The sequence below is a fragment of the Cupressus sempervirens genome, chromosome 3 (assembly GCF_028749045.1).
Source record: "Cupressus sempervirens isolate cs-2001-9-10 chromosome 3, ASM2874904v1, whole genome shotgun sequence".
In the NCBI taxonomy this organism is placed as follows: domain Eukaryota; kingdom Viridiplantae; phylum Streptophyta; class Pinopsida; order Cupressales; family Cupressaceae; genus Cupressus; species Cupressus sempervirens.
Genome location: NC_143120.1, coordinates 482,100,724 through 482,118,368, shown reverse-complemented (window position 1 = coordinate 482,118,368; position 17,645 = coordinate 482,100,724). Strand labels below are relative to the sequence as shown.

The 17,645-nt window shown below is 36.7% G+C and overlaps 1 protein-coding gene across 1 annotated transcript in view; it reads left to right on the top strand.

Moving 5' to 3' along the window:
* The window catches only part of LOC149567265 (ALG6, ALG8 glycosyltransferase family), a 30,333-nt gene extending 25,749 nt beyond the window's left edge, over window positions 1–4,584 (top strand). The window contains exons 2-4 of the mRNA XM_089820435.1: window positions 3,240–3,446; window positions 3,548–3,785; window positions 3,940–4,584. Coding sequence (XP_089676561.1) covers window positions 3,240–3,446; window positions 3,548–3,785; window positions 3,940–4,364 — 870 coding nt within the window. The 3' untranslated portion in view covers window positions 4,365–4,584. The remainder of the gene's footprint in view (window positions 1–3,239; window positions 3,447–3,547; window positions 3,786–3,939) is intronic.
* Window positions 4,585–17,645: the final 13,061 nt, after the last annotated feature.

Genomic DNA, 17,645 nt, shown 5'->3' with positions numbered 1-17,645 from the left:
AAGATGAACATCTTAGTTGATCTGTGTCCTTAGTCTAGGGTAAATTTCCATGACAGTGTTTTTATAATTTGAGTCTGAAGGGTTACTAATTGGATGGCGTTTTCTGATTAGGCGTGCTTGGATTCGAGTCATTAACTTGAATTTTCTCTGTTTCTGGCTTCTCACAGTTCCTAAATGATCAATTAAATCATCATTAGAAATTGATTTAAATACAAGGATGGATAAAACTATACAAAACTTTGACTTACAAAATCAGAGTAATGGACACAAGATAATTCTTTTAATGTTGTTATCTGAACCTGCTCCTTCTTGAACTTATTGAGCTTTCCTAACCTTGTGACATGAAGAAGATGAACATCTTAGTTGATCTGTGTCCTTAGTCTAGGGTGAATTTCCAGGACAATGTTTTTATGATTTGAGTCTGAAGGGTTACTAATTGAATGGCATTTTCTGATTAGGCGTGCTTGGATTCTAGTCATCAACTTGAATTATCTTTGTTTCTGGCTTCTCACAATTCCTAAATGATCAATTAAATCATCGTTAGAAATTGATTTAAATACAAGGATGGATGAAACTATACAAAACTTTGACTTACAATATGCTTTGAGAATTTGTTATTGATTTTATCTGTATATTTAAATGATTTACTTTTGCAGTCCACATTTGAATATTTTCACGATGTAAATTTTTGATATTTTCTCCTATGCACAAATCTATTACCGCATGTCCCCCATGCGGCTGCTTAAGTCCAGTTTCTTCTTAAAAATAAGCTATGCAAGTGTCCCCATGTAATATTTTAATAACCGGCAAAGGAAGATTTGGAATCTTTCCCTACTTTCATGAAGCAGCAGCTGCTCATTAAAAAAAAGCTGTCAACTCAAAGGAGGGGGTGAAAACAAGCAACTGCCGCATATTTTTAAAAAATGACAGGTGGCTGCATAGAAAAATTTCCCTCCTTTTTTTCATTTACTTCCATTATTTTTCCTCCATTTTTACATTTCCCTCTAATTTTTTTCCCTCCCAAATTTATGTCCATTATTTAGAAATTAATTTTAAGCTGCTTAATATAAGCAGAAATTAGTATTTATGGGGTCACCCGCTCCACAAAATGCTCCTTAAAATGTTCTGCAGTGGCTGGTAGCAAATTAAGCTAAGCAGCCGCATGGGGACCTGCTCTTATACTTATATTTAACAAAAGACAAAGCCTGTATATATTAATCTAAGTTGCCAGTTTGGATTTTGGTTAGTATGCGGGTTCAATATTCGGAATTTTTTTTTGGGCTGGGTTTGGTTCGTTCATATATATATGCTTTATGTTCCAAAACACACACACACACACACATGTTGGGTGATAGTTGAGATTAGATTCAACTTCTTTTTATATATGTGTGTGTGTGTGTGTTGGGTGATAGTTGAGATTAGTTTCAACTTCTTTATATCAGGCGGGCAACTAATCTTTAACAATAATAATTTAATACTATTAATAAATGAATAAATTGAAATATTACAAAGTAATGAACAATAATGAAATAAATTACAAACATAAAGTCAAGTCAATAATATCTATAATCAACTTAGGTAAGCGAGGGACTAAAAAAATTGTCAGTCAATATAAGTAATACATATACAAATAAAGGGCTAGCCATATTTATGGGTAAACCTATAATAATCCAGTTGGAGTCTTGCACAATGGAACCGACATGGCACTATGGTTATTCACCAAATTTTAGTTAATACGCATTGATGGGATTTATTAAGTCCCCTGTACAATGCTAACCACCAGACAAATGATTAATGTTAACTGGAACTGATAATACTAGTACTTGGTATTCGGTAGATATAATCCTAATTATTTGATTGGTGTGAATGGTGTAAGGAAGGAGTAAAATGGCAACAATGATAAACCTCTTGTTTGGCAGGCAACTAATCTTTAACAATAATAAACTAAGTTACCCGACGGGCATATAATAGTTTGTTGACAATTAAAATAAAAGTTATAAAGTTATAAACGACAAATCTCTCCCAACATGCATTTCATATTCGTCAAAATTGATGAAAATTCATTTTGGGCACGTGTTGACTTTTCCAAATTAGCTGCAGAAGATGGCAAATTCGACTAGGGTCCCTCTGACAAGATGTACACCAAATTCCTCATAAAATATCAATTTGGAGCCGACTTCGAACCAAATACGTATATGTACCGAATTGACTTGTATTTTTTGTGCTAGGTGACCGAATATGGTAACTTAGATATTAATATATAAGAAAATAGATAATTACATATAAAAGACATAAGAGTGGCTCCTAAAGCTGAATAGCCCAACTATGAAGTTCCAAATTAGATCAATATGATCCAAAAATAAGACCCTTCCGCGCAATAAAAGCCAGCACAAAATGGCATAACATGACAGTACAGACATCTTTCCCCAAATTTTCAATGTATTATAAAAGTGTAAGGTTATGAGAACATAAGAATATCAGTAGTGCCGTGTCACAAAATCACTTCCAATATGAAGAGAGGAGGCTGCTGGCAAAATTAAAACAGTGTAGGACAGGACAATACTATTGTCGTTGCAATCAAAAAGCCAAAACACCAACCATTAAAGAACCTTCACTGATTTATATGTTTTAACTTTTAGGAATCAAAATTGTGAAGTTTGTCAAACTGCATTCTTCCATCAGCACAGGATTAGAGGAATCATTCCCTGCAACAACATCGCAAGCAAGCACATTTGAAAGGGCAGACCAATCACCCAACGCAGAGTCTGCATTAACACATACATTGTCCACTCCCATAGACAGACCAGGAACAAAATCCTCCTGCACATGTTCTTCACTTAATATATTTTACTTATATAATTATTTTAACAGGAAGCAATTGCTGTTCCTTTACTCAAAGACCAAGAACTATTGCAAGGTTACTCTAATTTAGTGTGGGGCTGTTAGACTTCAAATACATTTCTTGCTTATATCAGATCTTTTACAATAACGCTTTTTGTTTCGGGACAAGCATGCAGCATATGCACATTGATGCTTACAAAATTTTGTTTGCAAGCATTATTAATTTGTATGTTGAATCACCGATCTTGTCTCGTATAGGGCATTTTGTGATTGGAATTATAGTTTCCGCTTCCTGTTTGCATGGCTGAAGTTGGATGTACTTTGATAATATGTCCTGAACTATCTTGGATTTTTGGCACTCACATTGCCATTCTGATTCGTGTAGGTTCTGCTTGCAGATACCACAAGTTCTGAAGCGCTTATTTCCCTTTGGGAGGGGCTTGTGCCATGCTTACTGGGCTCCAAATGTGTGGGCACTTTATAATACAGCTGATAAAGTTATTGCTTTTGCCCTCGGGAGGTTTGGTTTTGACTTTAAATCTCCGACAGCCTCTTTGACTGGTGGACTTGTTGGTGATTTCACACCTTATATGGTTCTGCCACAGGTTTCTTTCTACTAATATTTTTGCTGACTTTCTATTTAAAGATTACCTTAATTTGATCCATCTGCTAGGTTTTTAGTCATTTGGGTTTACAATGTTGGCAGATCACACCTCTGGTAAGTCTTCTGTTGGTGGTGCTGGGAATACTTCCGTGTATTTTCCAAATATGGAGGCATCCAAAACAGCAGCATTTGGTGCAGTGGCTTGCATATGCATACATGTGTGGATTCATGTTTGGATGGCATGTTCATGAGAAAGCCTCACTACACTTTGTTATACCATTGAGCTTGGTTAGCATAAATGGTTTGGAAGAAGCAGCCCACTACATGTTTCTGTCAATAGGTTTTTCCTTTGACTTTTAATCTTTTGTCTTTTCATTTCTACTGTATATTACTTTTCTATTTCTCTTGGATGCTTCTATTTGGTATCCCCTTATTGTCTTGACATCTTTCTGTGCTCAAGGTTACTGAGAAATGTTAATGCCTCAACTATGCAGTATCGTGTTATTCAATGTTTCCGTTGCTTTATGAAGACAAAGAATATCCCGTGAAAGTTCTCCTCCTCACTTTACAAGGAGGGGTTATGTGCAGAAGCTTCTACCTCCACTTCAATAAAGAAAACATGAGGGAACATATGGCTTCTGATCTTTCACCAAGTAAGAATGGACCGGTTTCACAATCTGGCTTGGTTGCAAGATTTTGCAATAGAGATATCTTAAGGAAAATAGAATTGAGTGGAAAGATTGGCCAATCTTATATTTGGGGTCTGATCATTATTGAAATTTGGGATCATTTCTTACATCCTTACCTCCTTAATCACAAATTTCCGTTCTTGCCTCTTATGATTCGATCTGTTTACTGTGCGGTGGGAATGTTTTATTCCTGGATTTTCCAGCTTTCTAGTCTTTTTGGCTTAACCTAACATGTTTTTGCAATGGGTATCTGTACAAGGGACACTAGCTCTGCAATTCTATAACAGCATTCATGATTTTGAAAATTTTGATTTATTTGGATCTATGTTCTTGCTATGGTGTTATCTAAACAGAGGGCCTCTCATCCTAGTGGCATTCTGTTAATTCTATCAGTAAGTATCATGCTTAAAATATGATTAATGGAAATTTGGGTGATTTTTCAGTGTTGAATGTGAAGTTGCTGATGCACTTGTAAAGGCTTTTTAATCCTATTAATTTGTCCTATATTCTATAGCTGCTCTGTTAGAAATTCAATTTGATGATGATTAAGAATTAATTTGGGTCAAGCTAGCAAGGCTAGTATTATTATGTTAAGACGTTTTACCTCAAGCTGCCTGGCTATTATCTTCACAATGATGGCGCAGCATTGACAGAAGCATGGAGAAGATGTGGCACTACTCTCTTTGAGTTAACACCCAGTTATGTAGGAAAGGGCACGTGCATGTCTCTACCATTCATTTGCCTGACTTATCCTCTTCCAGATTAGAAAATCATTTTTCTGTTGTTTACATTTGGAATCTATTTTTCAGATCAAGCAGAATATTTTTTCTAGCTTTCATCTAGGGTCATGGGTGATTTGATTGATTCCAGTTTTGAGTTAGTATAGTGTCTTTTTTTTTGGATTTAATGAGAAGACAGTTGAAGGTTTGAGAGTTCAACACTGCCTATTCCTGTTCATATTTTCAGCTCTGTGCTTTTATATCGGCATATTTAAATGTTATTTCTTGACTGAAGTTCTTTGTGTTTTAAGTTACCTGGTGTTGGGGTTAAACTCATAGAGTGCAGAATCTGTTTACAAAGTTTGAAAACTTACATGATATTAGAGCACATAAATAGAAATCTTCCAGACTCGTTCAGATCCATGTATGGAGTGGGCTACAACCTGTGAAAGGGAGTTGTTAGAGGATTTCAGTGATTGTTGATCCTTGGAGTTGGGTGGAGACTAATGCTGCAATTCCTAATAGAATAAAAATCAGCCAAGATGAAGTGAATCATCATAGAATTGGTGAAGGAACATTTGATCCCTTACATCATAGAGATGAAAACATGAAGGAATGTATGATGCTTTTATCACTTTGTGTCAAGTGTGTTTCACTTTGTAAGACGTCACTAAAAAACAAGCCTAGTGCCACAGACATTAGTGATACCAACATAGTGGCTGATCACCTTATGAAATCATTGAGCTCTGGTATCAGTTCATTGCTATTCAGTAAAGGTGAAGGATGACGAGTTGGTGTGCATAGCTATAAATGTGCTCTCTCCCTCTAGAGATCTATTTGTTTGGGATGATTATGTTTGTACTACGCTTCCCACTTTTGAGAAGCTTTGAGACGATTTCATCTAGGAAGAGAGTAGATTGGACTCTGATTCCACTAGAGTGGATGAAAGTCAACACTTACCTCTGAAGATGAAGAAAGGTGGTAAAGAAAGGCCCTCAGAAGGGTTTAGATGGAAAAGGAGGTCTTTGTTTTGCTTAAATAGAGATCAAGATTAGCCGTATTAAGTGTTTCAAATTTCTTAAGGATGGTTACTGTGCTTCCTTGTTTCGAAAATAATGGGAAAGGTTGAGTGCAGCAACAACAGAAATAGCTTGCAGAGTATAAAAGCTTTAGCTTTAGTAGAGGATGAGCTTCAACCTACTTCATGGAATAGTGCCTATTCACTATAACCATTTTAGAGTAGGGTGGTATGGGGATGATGAAGCATTGAGACCTACAACCTTCACTAAGAATGCTCTCAATTAACTTTAGGAATTTTTTTAATTCTATTAGATATAAGTTAAAGGTCTGCTACATCATAAGAGAATCATGATAACAACCAGAGTTTACGGAACAACACTGATCATAAGACAGGAGGTCTGCCAGTGTTGATCTTAGGCACATATTCTGTAACCACAACCAAATTAGGTATATCAATATCATTTGCCAACTTGTTAACAATGTTACTTAGCCTTCATCTGATTTCAGTGGGTCTGATATAAGTTAAAGGTGCGCTGCATCATAAGAGAATCATGATACCAACCAGAGTTTACTTAACAACACTGATCATAAGACATGAGGTCTACCAGCGTTGATCTTAGGCACATTTTCTGTAACCACAACCAAATTAGGTATATCAATATCATTTGCCAACTTGTTAACAATGTTACTTAGCCTTGATCTGATTTCAGTGGGTCTGGTTGCTCCAGTAGGGGACAGGTTGACTGCATCAGCTTGATTGTTGAGCTCATTAATTTCCTTCTTTAGGAAATTTTTTAATTCTATTAGATACAAGTTAAAGGTCTGCTACATCATAAGAGAATCATGATACCAAACAGAGTTTACGGAACAACACTGATCATAAGACATGAGTTCTGCCAGTGTTGATCTTAGGCACATATTCTGTAACCACAACCAAATTAGGTATATCAATATCATTTGCCAACTTGTTAACAATGTTACTTAGCCTTCATCTGATTTCAGTGGGTCTGATATAAGTTAAAGGTCTGCTGCATCATAAGAGAATCATGATACCAACCAGAGTTTACGGAACAACACTGATCATAAGACATGAGGTCTACCAGCGTTGATCTTAGGCACATTTTCTGTAACCACAACCAAATTAGGTATATCAATATCATTTGCCAACTTGTTAACAATGTTACTTAGCCTTGATCTAATTTCAGTGGGTCTGGTTGCTCCAGTAGGGGACAGGTTGACTGCATCAGCTTGATTGTTGAGCTCATTAATTTCCTCCCTTAGCTTAATCTGGTCAAGCATCTCTTTTAGAGTGTAGTCAAAGTTGAAGACATCCTTATCACTTGTTTTAACTTCATACTGGATCCCTTCATCTTTGAGGACCTTGGTGCATGCACTGGTGACCTTCAGCAGCTGCTTCTCCTTCACTTTGTAGTCAAGAGTAACTTGCATACAAATTTTATGCACAGTGAGACTCTGCACAGACTCAGTAAGGATCCTAATCCTACCTTTAAATATGTCATCATTCCTAATAAGCCAAATAAATCAAAGCAAATAAGAGGAAAGAATAGCCCAGAAGTGGTTAAGCTGCACATGTGGAGTTTGGTAATGATGCCACATATTAATTAGAGGGACATGATACACTCCCTTTTGTATGCTTTTAGATGATATTATTGACTTCTTGATATCTTGCATTTTTGTAGGTTAATTAAGAACTTGTTTTTCTGTGTCATATCTTAGTTGTGGTTTGAGTTTCCCAATTGAACGTGGAGTTAGGATCTTGATTGAGTTTTGTTTATAGGTACGTGAGAGGGTTTCTTTTTGATCTAATAAGAAATGGACTTTAGGTGCATGACAATGGCATTAGGAGCCTTGGAAGAAGAGACTTGGTTGGTTGCTTACACTATGAATGCTTTGCATCTTTTGAAGGACATGGCATGCATTGCTAAACTTCAAGACGAATACATATTTGTGTAGGAGTTGCTTGAACATGCCAAGCTTGCTTTCACTAGCAATGATAAATGAGATATTTATTTGTTTCAGTCAAATGTGGGCCAACATATGTCAAGGGTGTCATTGGCATGTAACAACTAGTTTGTTTCATTTATTGATAGTTTCTTTTGGAAACCTTGAATTTAAAATAGGCATTAAAAATGAGGTCTTTAGAAAGTTTGAAGAGTTTAAAGCTTTTGTGGAAAACAAAAGGTGAGAATATTGAATTTGAGATTTGACTATAGAGGTAGATAAATCTCCAAGCACATTGATGCCTTGTGTAGAGATGCAAGGATCACAAGGGAGTTGATCATGTCTTACAACCCTCGATACAATGGGGTTGTATAGAGGAAGACTAGTTTCATTGTAGAGACAACAAAGGTTATGATTAATGAATTAGACATCCTCATGTTTTTTTGGCTAAAGACAAATCGTATTCTTTACTATTTTGTGCAGGTGTCCTATAAGGTGTTGAAGGACATTATTTTTGGAGAAAGCACTCATAGGAGAGAGATTTCACATTTCTTGTTTCAGGTGTTTGAGAGTCTTCTACATTCATGTGCTAGAGGATTATCATGTAGCTTCAACCCTCTAAATTGAAGGATGCATTTGTGGGATATGAATTGTCCAAAGCCTCTAGGGTCTATGTTACATCACAATGAAAGATAGTTAAGATATGATGTTTTGATGAGGATATTTGTTCAAGTCTCACGGGCCTTTGACAAAGGTTGATGCGGTGAATGAAATAGTTAAGATATGATGTTTTGATGAGGATATTTGTTCAAGTCTCACGGGCCTTTGACAAAGGTTGATGCGGTGAATGAATATCTTAGGTGTGGATCCATAAAGTACAGCAATACACGATGTAGTTTAGCTAGGCTCCAATGTAGGAACAAATACTTCATTACTTGCTAGTTCAATCAAGAAGTCGAGATGACATACATAGACATGCAAGATGCACAACAAGTGGGAGCACTAAATTCATCTTTATGAAGAGTTTTTCCCATGAGAAGTTTTCAATCTATGTTGCATTTATGTAGAGCCTTTGAGTTTTAAGAAGGTAAATTTATCGTTGGTTTGGCAAGATACCACAATAGAGGAGTACCACTTTTGTTTTTTAGAACAATGCTTGGGAGTCTTGGTGAGGCTAGAAGGAAAGTCATTGCTTGATTCTGGGTGGTAACTAAATATTATGTAAATGCTCTAGATTGTACATTGGGTTAGACTAGTTAAATAACATTATATTGGCAAATGAAATGTTAGAATGATGTTAGGATGAATTTATGTGTCTACAAGAACAATTAGCAAAATGGCAAAATTCTGTTGAAGAAAATTAGAATACTAACCTTGAGAATAGTTGTCTAGACTAAGATATTATAAAAATGACAAAAAACTTGAAGCTTAAAAGTAGGAGAAGATAGACCATAGGTGATTTTACGAATTGAGATATATACATTAAAATGCATTTGTTGGTAATTATCAATTATATTAGGGAGTGTGAAGGTTGTGTGAGTTACTAGAATGCCCATCACATCATTGAGTGTTCTTGCTCCATATCATTGTCTTGTCCTATATTAGAACCCTTAAGGTGATTGACTAGGTATCTTGAGGGGCAATTTAATCAATAATGGGCCACGTGGTTGTTCACGATCCTTATATTTTGCTAATGCTTGTATGATTGAGTTGTGGTTGGAATCTCGTCCCTTACCATGTCCAATGGCATCCATTTTTATTAAGTAGGCTACGTTGACTTTTTGCAGAAGGTGAAGACATTTGGTTTGCTCATTCGAACATGTATGAATATGAACTTGATTCTCTTTTAGGTATTGTACATTGTGAACTAAAAAATATTTGTAGTTTTGCTGTAAAATTTGATCTTTAGTTCTTCCTCACACTTTGAGACCTTTTGTTGTTACTTGATAACTGATTTGCAAAAGATATTTACTTGAATATTTTTTACCCTCAATTGGGTGGGATAGGAGCTTGAAAGTTGACGTTAGGTTTCTATTTTGAGGGTTTTCATCATTTCCATTTCTTTAGATCACATTGTGAAGAATTAGGAACCTTGAGAACAATTGGTTGAAAGAGACTTGGGCTCTTGTGAGCTAGGCAACTCCAACCATTACTTATAATTGCAATTGTTATCAAGGATTCCATATATATTTTAGATTAGATATAACAAGAGTGACTTCATAAATTGTGTAGCTATAGACCAATAGATAAATTAGAAGGGGCATTAGAAGATGCTATTTATGTATTTACCTTATCACTAAAAAAGTAGGAGGGATGACTAATAAAACCATAATATATCAGATTATGTGATATAAGTGAACTAAATAACATGTTTTTTAAACAATTATTTTTCTAAATGCTAACTAACTATTGGTGCTTCTGCACAAATTTTTTCCTTTTCCAATTAATATCTTACCCTAACAAGTTTTGAGAACTATAAAACAATTAATTTGAAACCATGAAACTCTCCTTCACTTTGTTTCCTAGTATTGGCCTTTTGTCCTCAAGATTTGTTGAGGTGCTCATGTTTGTCTTGTTGGTTCCAGTGTTTTAGTGCACTAGTGTTGCCCTATTGGCATACCTGATGCAAATTGCATTGAAGAGTTGTTACAACATATGTTTGATGAATGTTTGATTAATTATTGTTTTGTCATTGATGTGACCATGATGGTTGTCTATGAATTGTTTGCCAGGGAACTTAGTTCTACACTGTGTAGGTTGCAAATCAAGTGTGCGATTGATTTATGTGATAGAGATGTCTCTAGATGTTGTATGCATAATTTCATATAGTGCACATAAGTTTGGAGAAAGTTATGATTGGCTAAAATAGGATAGTTAATTTGGGTTAATCAGTTATAATAAACAATGAATGGTTTAATTGGTCTATCAAATGAACGATTTTTAAGGAGATGAAATTAAGGATTAATGATGTTTACTCAATATTTGATCATGGTTATAGCTGTGCATGATTTTGTTTACATGAAGGCATGTTTTGGATTAATTAAAGGAAGTTCAAGAAGGACAATGAAGAACACGTTGAATGTTTGTGTTTGATCTCTAATTGATAACATGTAGGATGTTTTTGCTACATCTTTCACGATGTAAAGCTGCTTAATGATATGAAAATGACATGGAACCAATGGGTTATGATGGACTAGTTATACATTAGTAGTTGTGATGGAATTTCTTTAAGTTGTGTATGCCCATTTGAAGAAGTGAAATAGCTAGATGTTCTTTTGTGAATTGATGTGCAATTCAAATGGATGATCGAGTAGTACCATCTAATGATGGATTAGGGTTTGGTAATATGTTTTGGTGAATGTAAGATGGACTTCAAGTGTGACACTTGTTAGAGTAAAGCTTAAATTAAATATAATTTATTAAATTACTTTTACTCCCTTCTTAAGATTTCACTTTGCATTTTCATTTAATAATTAATTAGTAATTATTAAATGTCATTTACCTCTTAGGGTTTTCCTTTTAGGTTTTCAATCTCCTTCTATAAGGATTGATCTTTTGTAATTTTCTCTTATTCTTTTCATTTCTGAGAATATAATTTGCATATTTTTAGAGCAAAACCCTTGCCTCTTCTACTCTTTTTCTTCTTTGTGATAGGTTTTTGCATGCAGGTATTCTTTGGGCCTGTAGATTTGTATTGCTCAAATCCTTCATGGTATCAAAGCCAAATCTACTGTAGCTTGTTTAGTATTTGGAGAAAAAGAAGAACAAGGGTTTGACATAATAGATTTGGTGTTTTTTCGAGTTTTTTTTTGTGAAAATAGTGGGGTCTTTGATTTTCAGGGCACTTTGAGGTCAAACAAACCTCACGGTTGGATTCAGAATGTGTCAAAACCCCCATTTTTCATATATAGTTTGTCGATTTTGGACAACATTGACCTCCGAGGCAAATTTGTTTTGCATAATAGGGTCGTACGACCTCTACATGGAATCCTATACAAAAAAAAAATTCTTTTGCATTTTTGGCATATTTAGCCTGTAGGTGGTTAAAAAACCCACCAACGGTCATCGAAACTGCTAGTGGTCTTCCAAGCCGCTACTGTTTTTTCCTCTGCCGATTGCTCCATCTCGTCGCTTTGCTCTTGGGCCATTGCCGCTCCACCGTGCAGCCACCCAAACACTGCCGCAACCTGCCACCAGCGGTGCAGTCCTCCGACCACCAACGCATCGCCAGGGCGCTACCACTGTACCACCGTGATGAATTTTTTTTAAAACTTTTTTTTTAATAATTTTTTTTCTTCTTCCTAGGGCTCTATTGGTTTTTTGACGATATCTTGAGCATATGGGGTTTTTTTTTTGATTTGAAAGAAGCACCGAAAAGCTAGTTAAAAAATAGAGACAATGGAGTAGGTTTTTTTTGTATTTTTTTCTAGTTTGGTACCTGTTTTTGTGTCTGAAGTCCATTGATGTCTTCTGTCTTCTAGGGGGCTTCTTTGTTATAGCTCTGTTTTTCGATCCGAAAAAGCACCAAATCGCTCTTCTCGAGTGCTTTCCAGATTCTTTATCATTTCACCACTATTTTATACCAGGTATTTATGATTCATATCTGATATTTTTTTGCTCTTTTTTGGAATACGCATTCCTTCTTTAAGCTAGGGTTTGGTTATTTGCATTGTGGGGGGTGTTTTTATATTATTTTCTGTTATTATATCAACATATTAGAAAACTTCAAAAACTCCTTCTAAAACAATGACTGAGACCTCTTCTTGTCTAGTACTTCCAAACCCACATAATATCATACATGGAAATCTCATATGCAACAACTTCATTTAAAGGGTTTGTGGTCTTGTTTAGATACAATGTAACTAGTTTTTTAGAGTCAATACCAGACTTTGTAGCACAGGAATAATATGGATGAAGCCATGGGTCTGATTTTTTTGAATGTTTCAAACAACTTATAGTTTCATCTTGATGAGTGTTCCACTCCTGAAGAAATGTGGGACAAGTTTAATAACTTTTTTGGCACCATCAACGAGTTCAAAGCACTTTAGTCTCTTGTACCTGATGCTTTCCCCTCTATTGATGACTTTCTTATGAGGTTCAAGCAGCAGAGGACCTTGTTACAGGGATGTGGGAAAGAGAAGACAGATCAGGAGTGCATCTACTTGATTCTCTCCAAGCTTCAAGGAAACTTTCAATTTTTCTCTTCTACTTTCCATTCCACTATGGATGCCTTGGGTCCCAGATTTACCATGCCCACTTTTGAGGTCTTTTGTGATTGATTGACTAGAGAGCAGTCCAAGCTTACACAGTTGGATACTATCATCGGTTCAAAGACACAAGCATTGGTTGCTCAAACATCTCCACGGAAGCAGAATTAGAAACCAAAGCCCAAGATAGATTCAAAAGGCAGTGAGAGTTCCTCCAAGCCTACTCCTAAATTAGATGCTCAAAAAGTCTCTTAGAAGGGTAAATCTTCTAGGTTTGGTGAGTCTTCCTCCAAGACTAAGTACGTAGGTGATCCTTGTTGTTTTTGTGGCAAGAAAGGACATCCAGTTTCTCGGTGTTGGAAACATCTTGAGGCTTTAGAGGAGGCCATGCAACAACACTATATTGCTTCTCTAAAGCCACCACCTCCTCCTTTAGGGAAAGGACATGCTCTTTCTGCACAAGCATTGTCTTCTATAACTACTTGGATTCTTCATTCCAGACCTTCACACCATATGACACACTCACTTGATTTGGTTACCTCACCTGCTTAGAGTGTTACTACACAGATTGTAGTTGATGATTCTACACAACTTTCAGTCATAGGTTCAAGAACTATCTCTTTAGGAGGTGGTTCGCTGTAGGATGTTCTCTTGGTTCCTACCATTTCTACAAACCTTCTGTCTGTCTTTTATATTTGTCATTCTAGCTCTGGAAAGACAGTTGAGTTCTCACCACATGATGTGGTTATTCGAGACTTTCATGATCCTGACTTGGTTATTGCTACAAGGAGTGTTGATCTTTAGTCTCACTTGTATCAGTTCGATGCCTTTGAGAACTCCAATTCTACTGATGGCTCTCTCATTGCTCATGTAGACACAACAAGCAAGCTTTGACATGAACTTTTAGGCCATGTCAACTACAAATATCTACAATAGATGAGTACACAGGAGCTAGTGATTGAGCTACCTTTGATCTCTTTTGCTGAGGGTGTGTGTCAGGGTTATGCACTTGGCAAACATAACAGAGATCCATTTCTGGCAGGTAGATCCACACATGCTAAGGCACCACTGGAGTTGATACACAGTGATCTTATGTCATTTCCCACTCCATCTTTTTTAGGTGCTCGATATGTGTGCTCACCTTCATAGATGACTTCTCCAGATGCACATGGGTGTACTTTTTGAAGTACAAGTCTGATATCTTTGATTCATTTTGAATCTTTAAGAAATTTGTGGAGAAGTAGTCTAGTCTTTTTGTTTGGCGTATACACACTGATAATGGGGGGGGGGAATATGTGAATTAGTCTTTCAGAGATTTTTGCACTGAGCATGGTTTACAACATTAGTTCACAGTTCCCCACACCCCTCAATAGAATGGGGTTGTAGAGAGAAAGAACAAGACATTATGGGAGATGGCCAATTGTATGATTTAGTCTCGATCTATGAGCTCTTCATTTTGGGCTAACGCCATCAATTGTGCCAACTATATTCAGAATTGGATGCCTCACAAGACATTGCGACACTTGACTCTTGAGGAGGCCTGGACTCATTTCAAGCTCGATGTTTCTACTTTTGGCATTTTTGGTAATGAGGCTTGGGCATTTATTCCAGATGCTCAACGAAAAGCCACGGAGAAGAAGAGCCGACCACTCATATTTGTTGGCTACTATGAGAATGTGAAGACGTACAGGTTGTTTTATCCTGATTCCAAAGATGTCTTGTTTCAGCAAGATTTTTAGTTTAATGAGCGTTATCCTCAGATGGACCCACCATTAGCAACTTGTTCCTCACTACCCATCACTTCCTCTACTCCATAGGATTATGCATCCTCTGAGGAAGATCTTGATATCGATCCCCCTTCACCACCTCCACCAGTTGTTCAGCGAGTGCCCAAGTGGGCTTGTGATATTGTTGATGCAATTGGACCTTTGGCAGGTGATCCTACTGATGCTCGTTGCACACGTGCTCAGACTGCAGGTACTGGCCTCTTGAGTTATGCCATTTCAGATGATCCACAAATTTTTTTACAGGCGACGAGACACTTCAAGTGGGATAGGGCTATGGATGAGGAGTACTCTTCTTTGATGAAGAACCACACATGGGATCTTTGTCCTCTTCCGAAAGGAACAAAGTTGGTTTGGTGCTAGTGGGTGTACCGTACCAAGTATGCTACAGATGGTTCTATTGACAAGTACAAGGCACGTCTTGTTGCAAAGGGTTTTTCATAGGTTCATGGTATTGATTGCTTTAAGACCTTTTCCCATGTTTCCAAGATGAATTATTTGCCTTGTACTCTTTCTTGTAGCTTCATAGGGACGAACAATTTATTAGATGGATGTGAAGAGTGCTTTTTCGCATGGAGACCTTCATGAGGATATCTATATGGAGCAACCTCATGGTTTTGTGCAGGACTCTTCATTAGTATATAGGCTTCAAAGGTCTTTATATGGTCTCAAACAACCCCCTTGAGCTTGGTATGAGAAGATGGATTCCTTCTTGCTTGCTTCACAGTTCACTCGGTGTCATTTCTATCCTATAGTTTACATTCAATGTCATGGGGCTGACTTATAATACTTGTGCTTTTATGTAGATGATCTCATCGTTACATGTAGCTCAGTCTCCATGATATAGAGTGTACAACGAGCCTTGAGAGAGCAGTTAGAGATGACAAACCTTGGACTTCTACACTATTTTTTGGGCCTATAGGTTGTTTAGTCTTTGGATGGGATAGCCATACTCTAACAAAAGTATGCTCTTGATATGCTTTAGAGATTTAGCATGCTTGATTGCAAGCTTGCTCCCACACCTTTTTATTTAGGTGTTGGTTTAACTACCACTTGCACTTCTCCTACAGTGGATTGCACTTTATACAGACAACTTGTGAATAGTTTGTTGTACTTGACACACACACGTCCTGATATTTTCTTTGAAGTTGGTCTTGTCTGACGATTCTCCCATGATCCACATGAGAGTCATTGGCAAGCTTCCAAATGTATCTTGAGGTACATTCAGGGTACAACATGTTATGACATTCACTATACATTAGGGGATCCTCACGTTGTTGGTTACACAGACTCAAATTGGATTGGTGATATTGATGATTGCAAGTCTACTTTCGACTTTGTCTTCTATCTTGGTTCTGGTCCTATCACATGGTCTTGCAAAATAAAGCATGCTCACACATTATCATCTACAAAGGCAGAGTATAGGGCAGCTATGTTAGCTAGTTAGGAGGTTTTGTGGCTTCAACAGTTGATGACAGAGTTTGGATTTCTTCCTAATAGTCCCACCTTTCTATGGTGTGACAATCATAGTGCTATACACATTTCCCGCAACTTAGTTGAGCATCAACAGACCAAGCACATAGAGCTTCACATGCACTTCATTAGGCATCTATTTCAGGATGACACTTTGAGCTTGGAGTACATTCCTACTGCTGAGTAGGTTGCAAACATCTTCACTAAGGCTTTTGCATCCCCGCAGTATCTTCAGCTGCATTCTATGCTTGAGGTGAAGGAAGTTGTCTTTGGGGTGAAGGAAGTGATGAGTCCTTCCTTCTTTTCTTGCTATCTCTTTTTGGAGTAGAGTTTTCCCCACTAGGTTTTCTCTATTTCTCTGTTTCATAGAGATTTGGTTGTGATTGGGTACCTCATTAGGCCTTATTGGCAGGACCAAGTTTGCTTTCAACATTGTATTGTAGTTGCTTTTTTGCATTGTTTGTAGCTACATTGTTTCTCATCTTTGGGGGGGGGGGGAGTGTTAGAGTAAAACGTTAATTTAATTTAATTTATTAAATTACCTTTACTCCCTTAAGATTTCACTTTTGCATTTCCATTTAATAATTAATTTGTAATTATTAAATGTCATTTACCACTTAGGGTTTTCTTTTTAGGTTTTCAATCTCCTTCTATAAGGATTGATCTTTTATAATTATCTCTTATTCTTTTCATTTTTGAGAATACAATTTGCATATTTTCAGAGCAAACCCCTTGCCTCTTCTGGTCTTTTTCTTCTTTGTGACAAGTTTTTGCATGCAAGTATTCTTTGGACTTTGTGGCTTTGTATTGCTCAAACCCTTCAACACATTTAGGTTAAGGTGACAAATTTCCCTTATGTTGAGATGACTATTTATATGGCAGAATATTACTTTTGCAAGTGAGAGAGAGATAGTGAGATCAAGAAGGGTTATGCGATCGAGTTGGTAGTTGAATGTCTACAGGAAAATGCAGATGGTGAACTAAATTGGAACTATACAACCAATGGTGAAGTGCTATTTGAAAACCACTCTTCTTGGTGGATCCTAATGAGTTCTCAAGTTCAAAGCTTCTAACAAGGTCACTTTTAACAAGGTGAAAAATATCTTGACACATCTGAAATTAATTCCTTTAACAGGTTGGTTGATTAGTTTGAGTTAGAAAATCTTTTAACAGGGTTACTCTTAATAGGTAAAACTCTTGATAGGGATAGAGGTAAATACTTTAACTAGGTGACTCCCAATAGGATCTGTTAGTAACCGAGCATCATTGTAAGCTCCTAATAGGGGCAATCCTTTAATAAATGAATTTTCAGGATATTTAAAAAATTGTGGGCATTAATTTTTCGC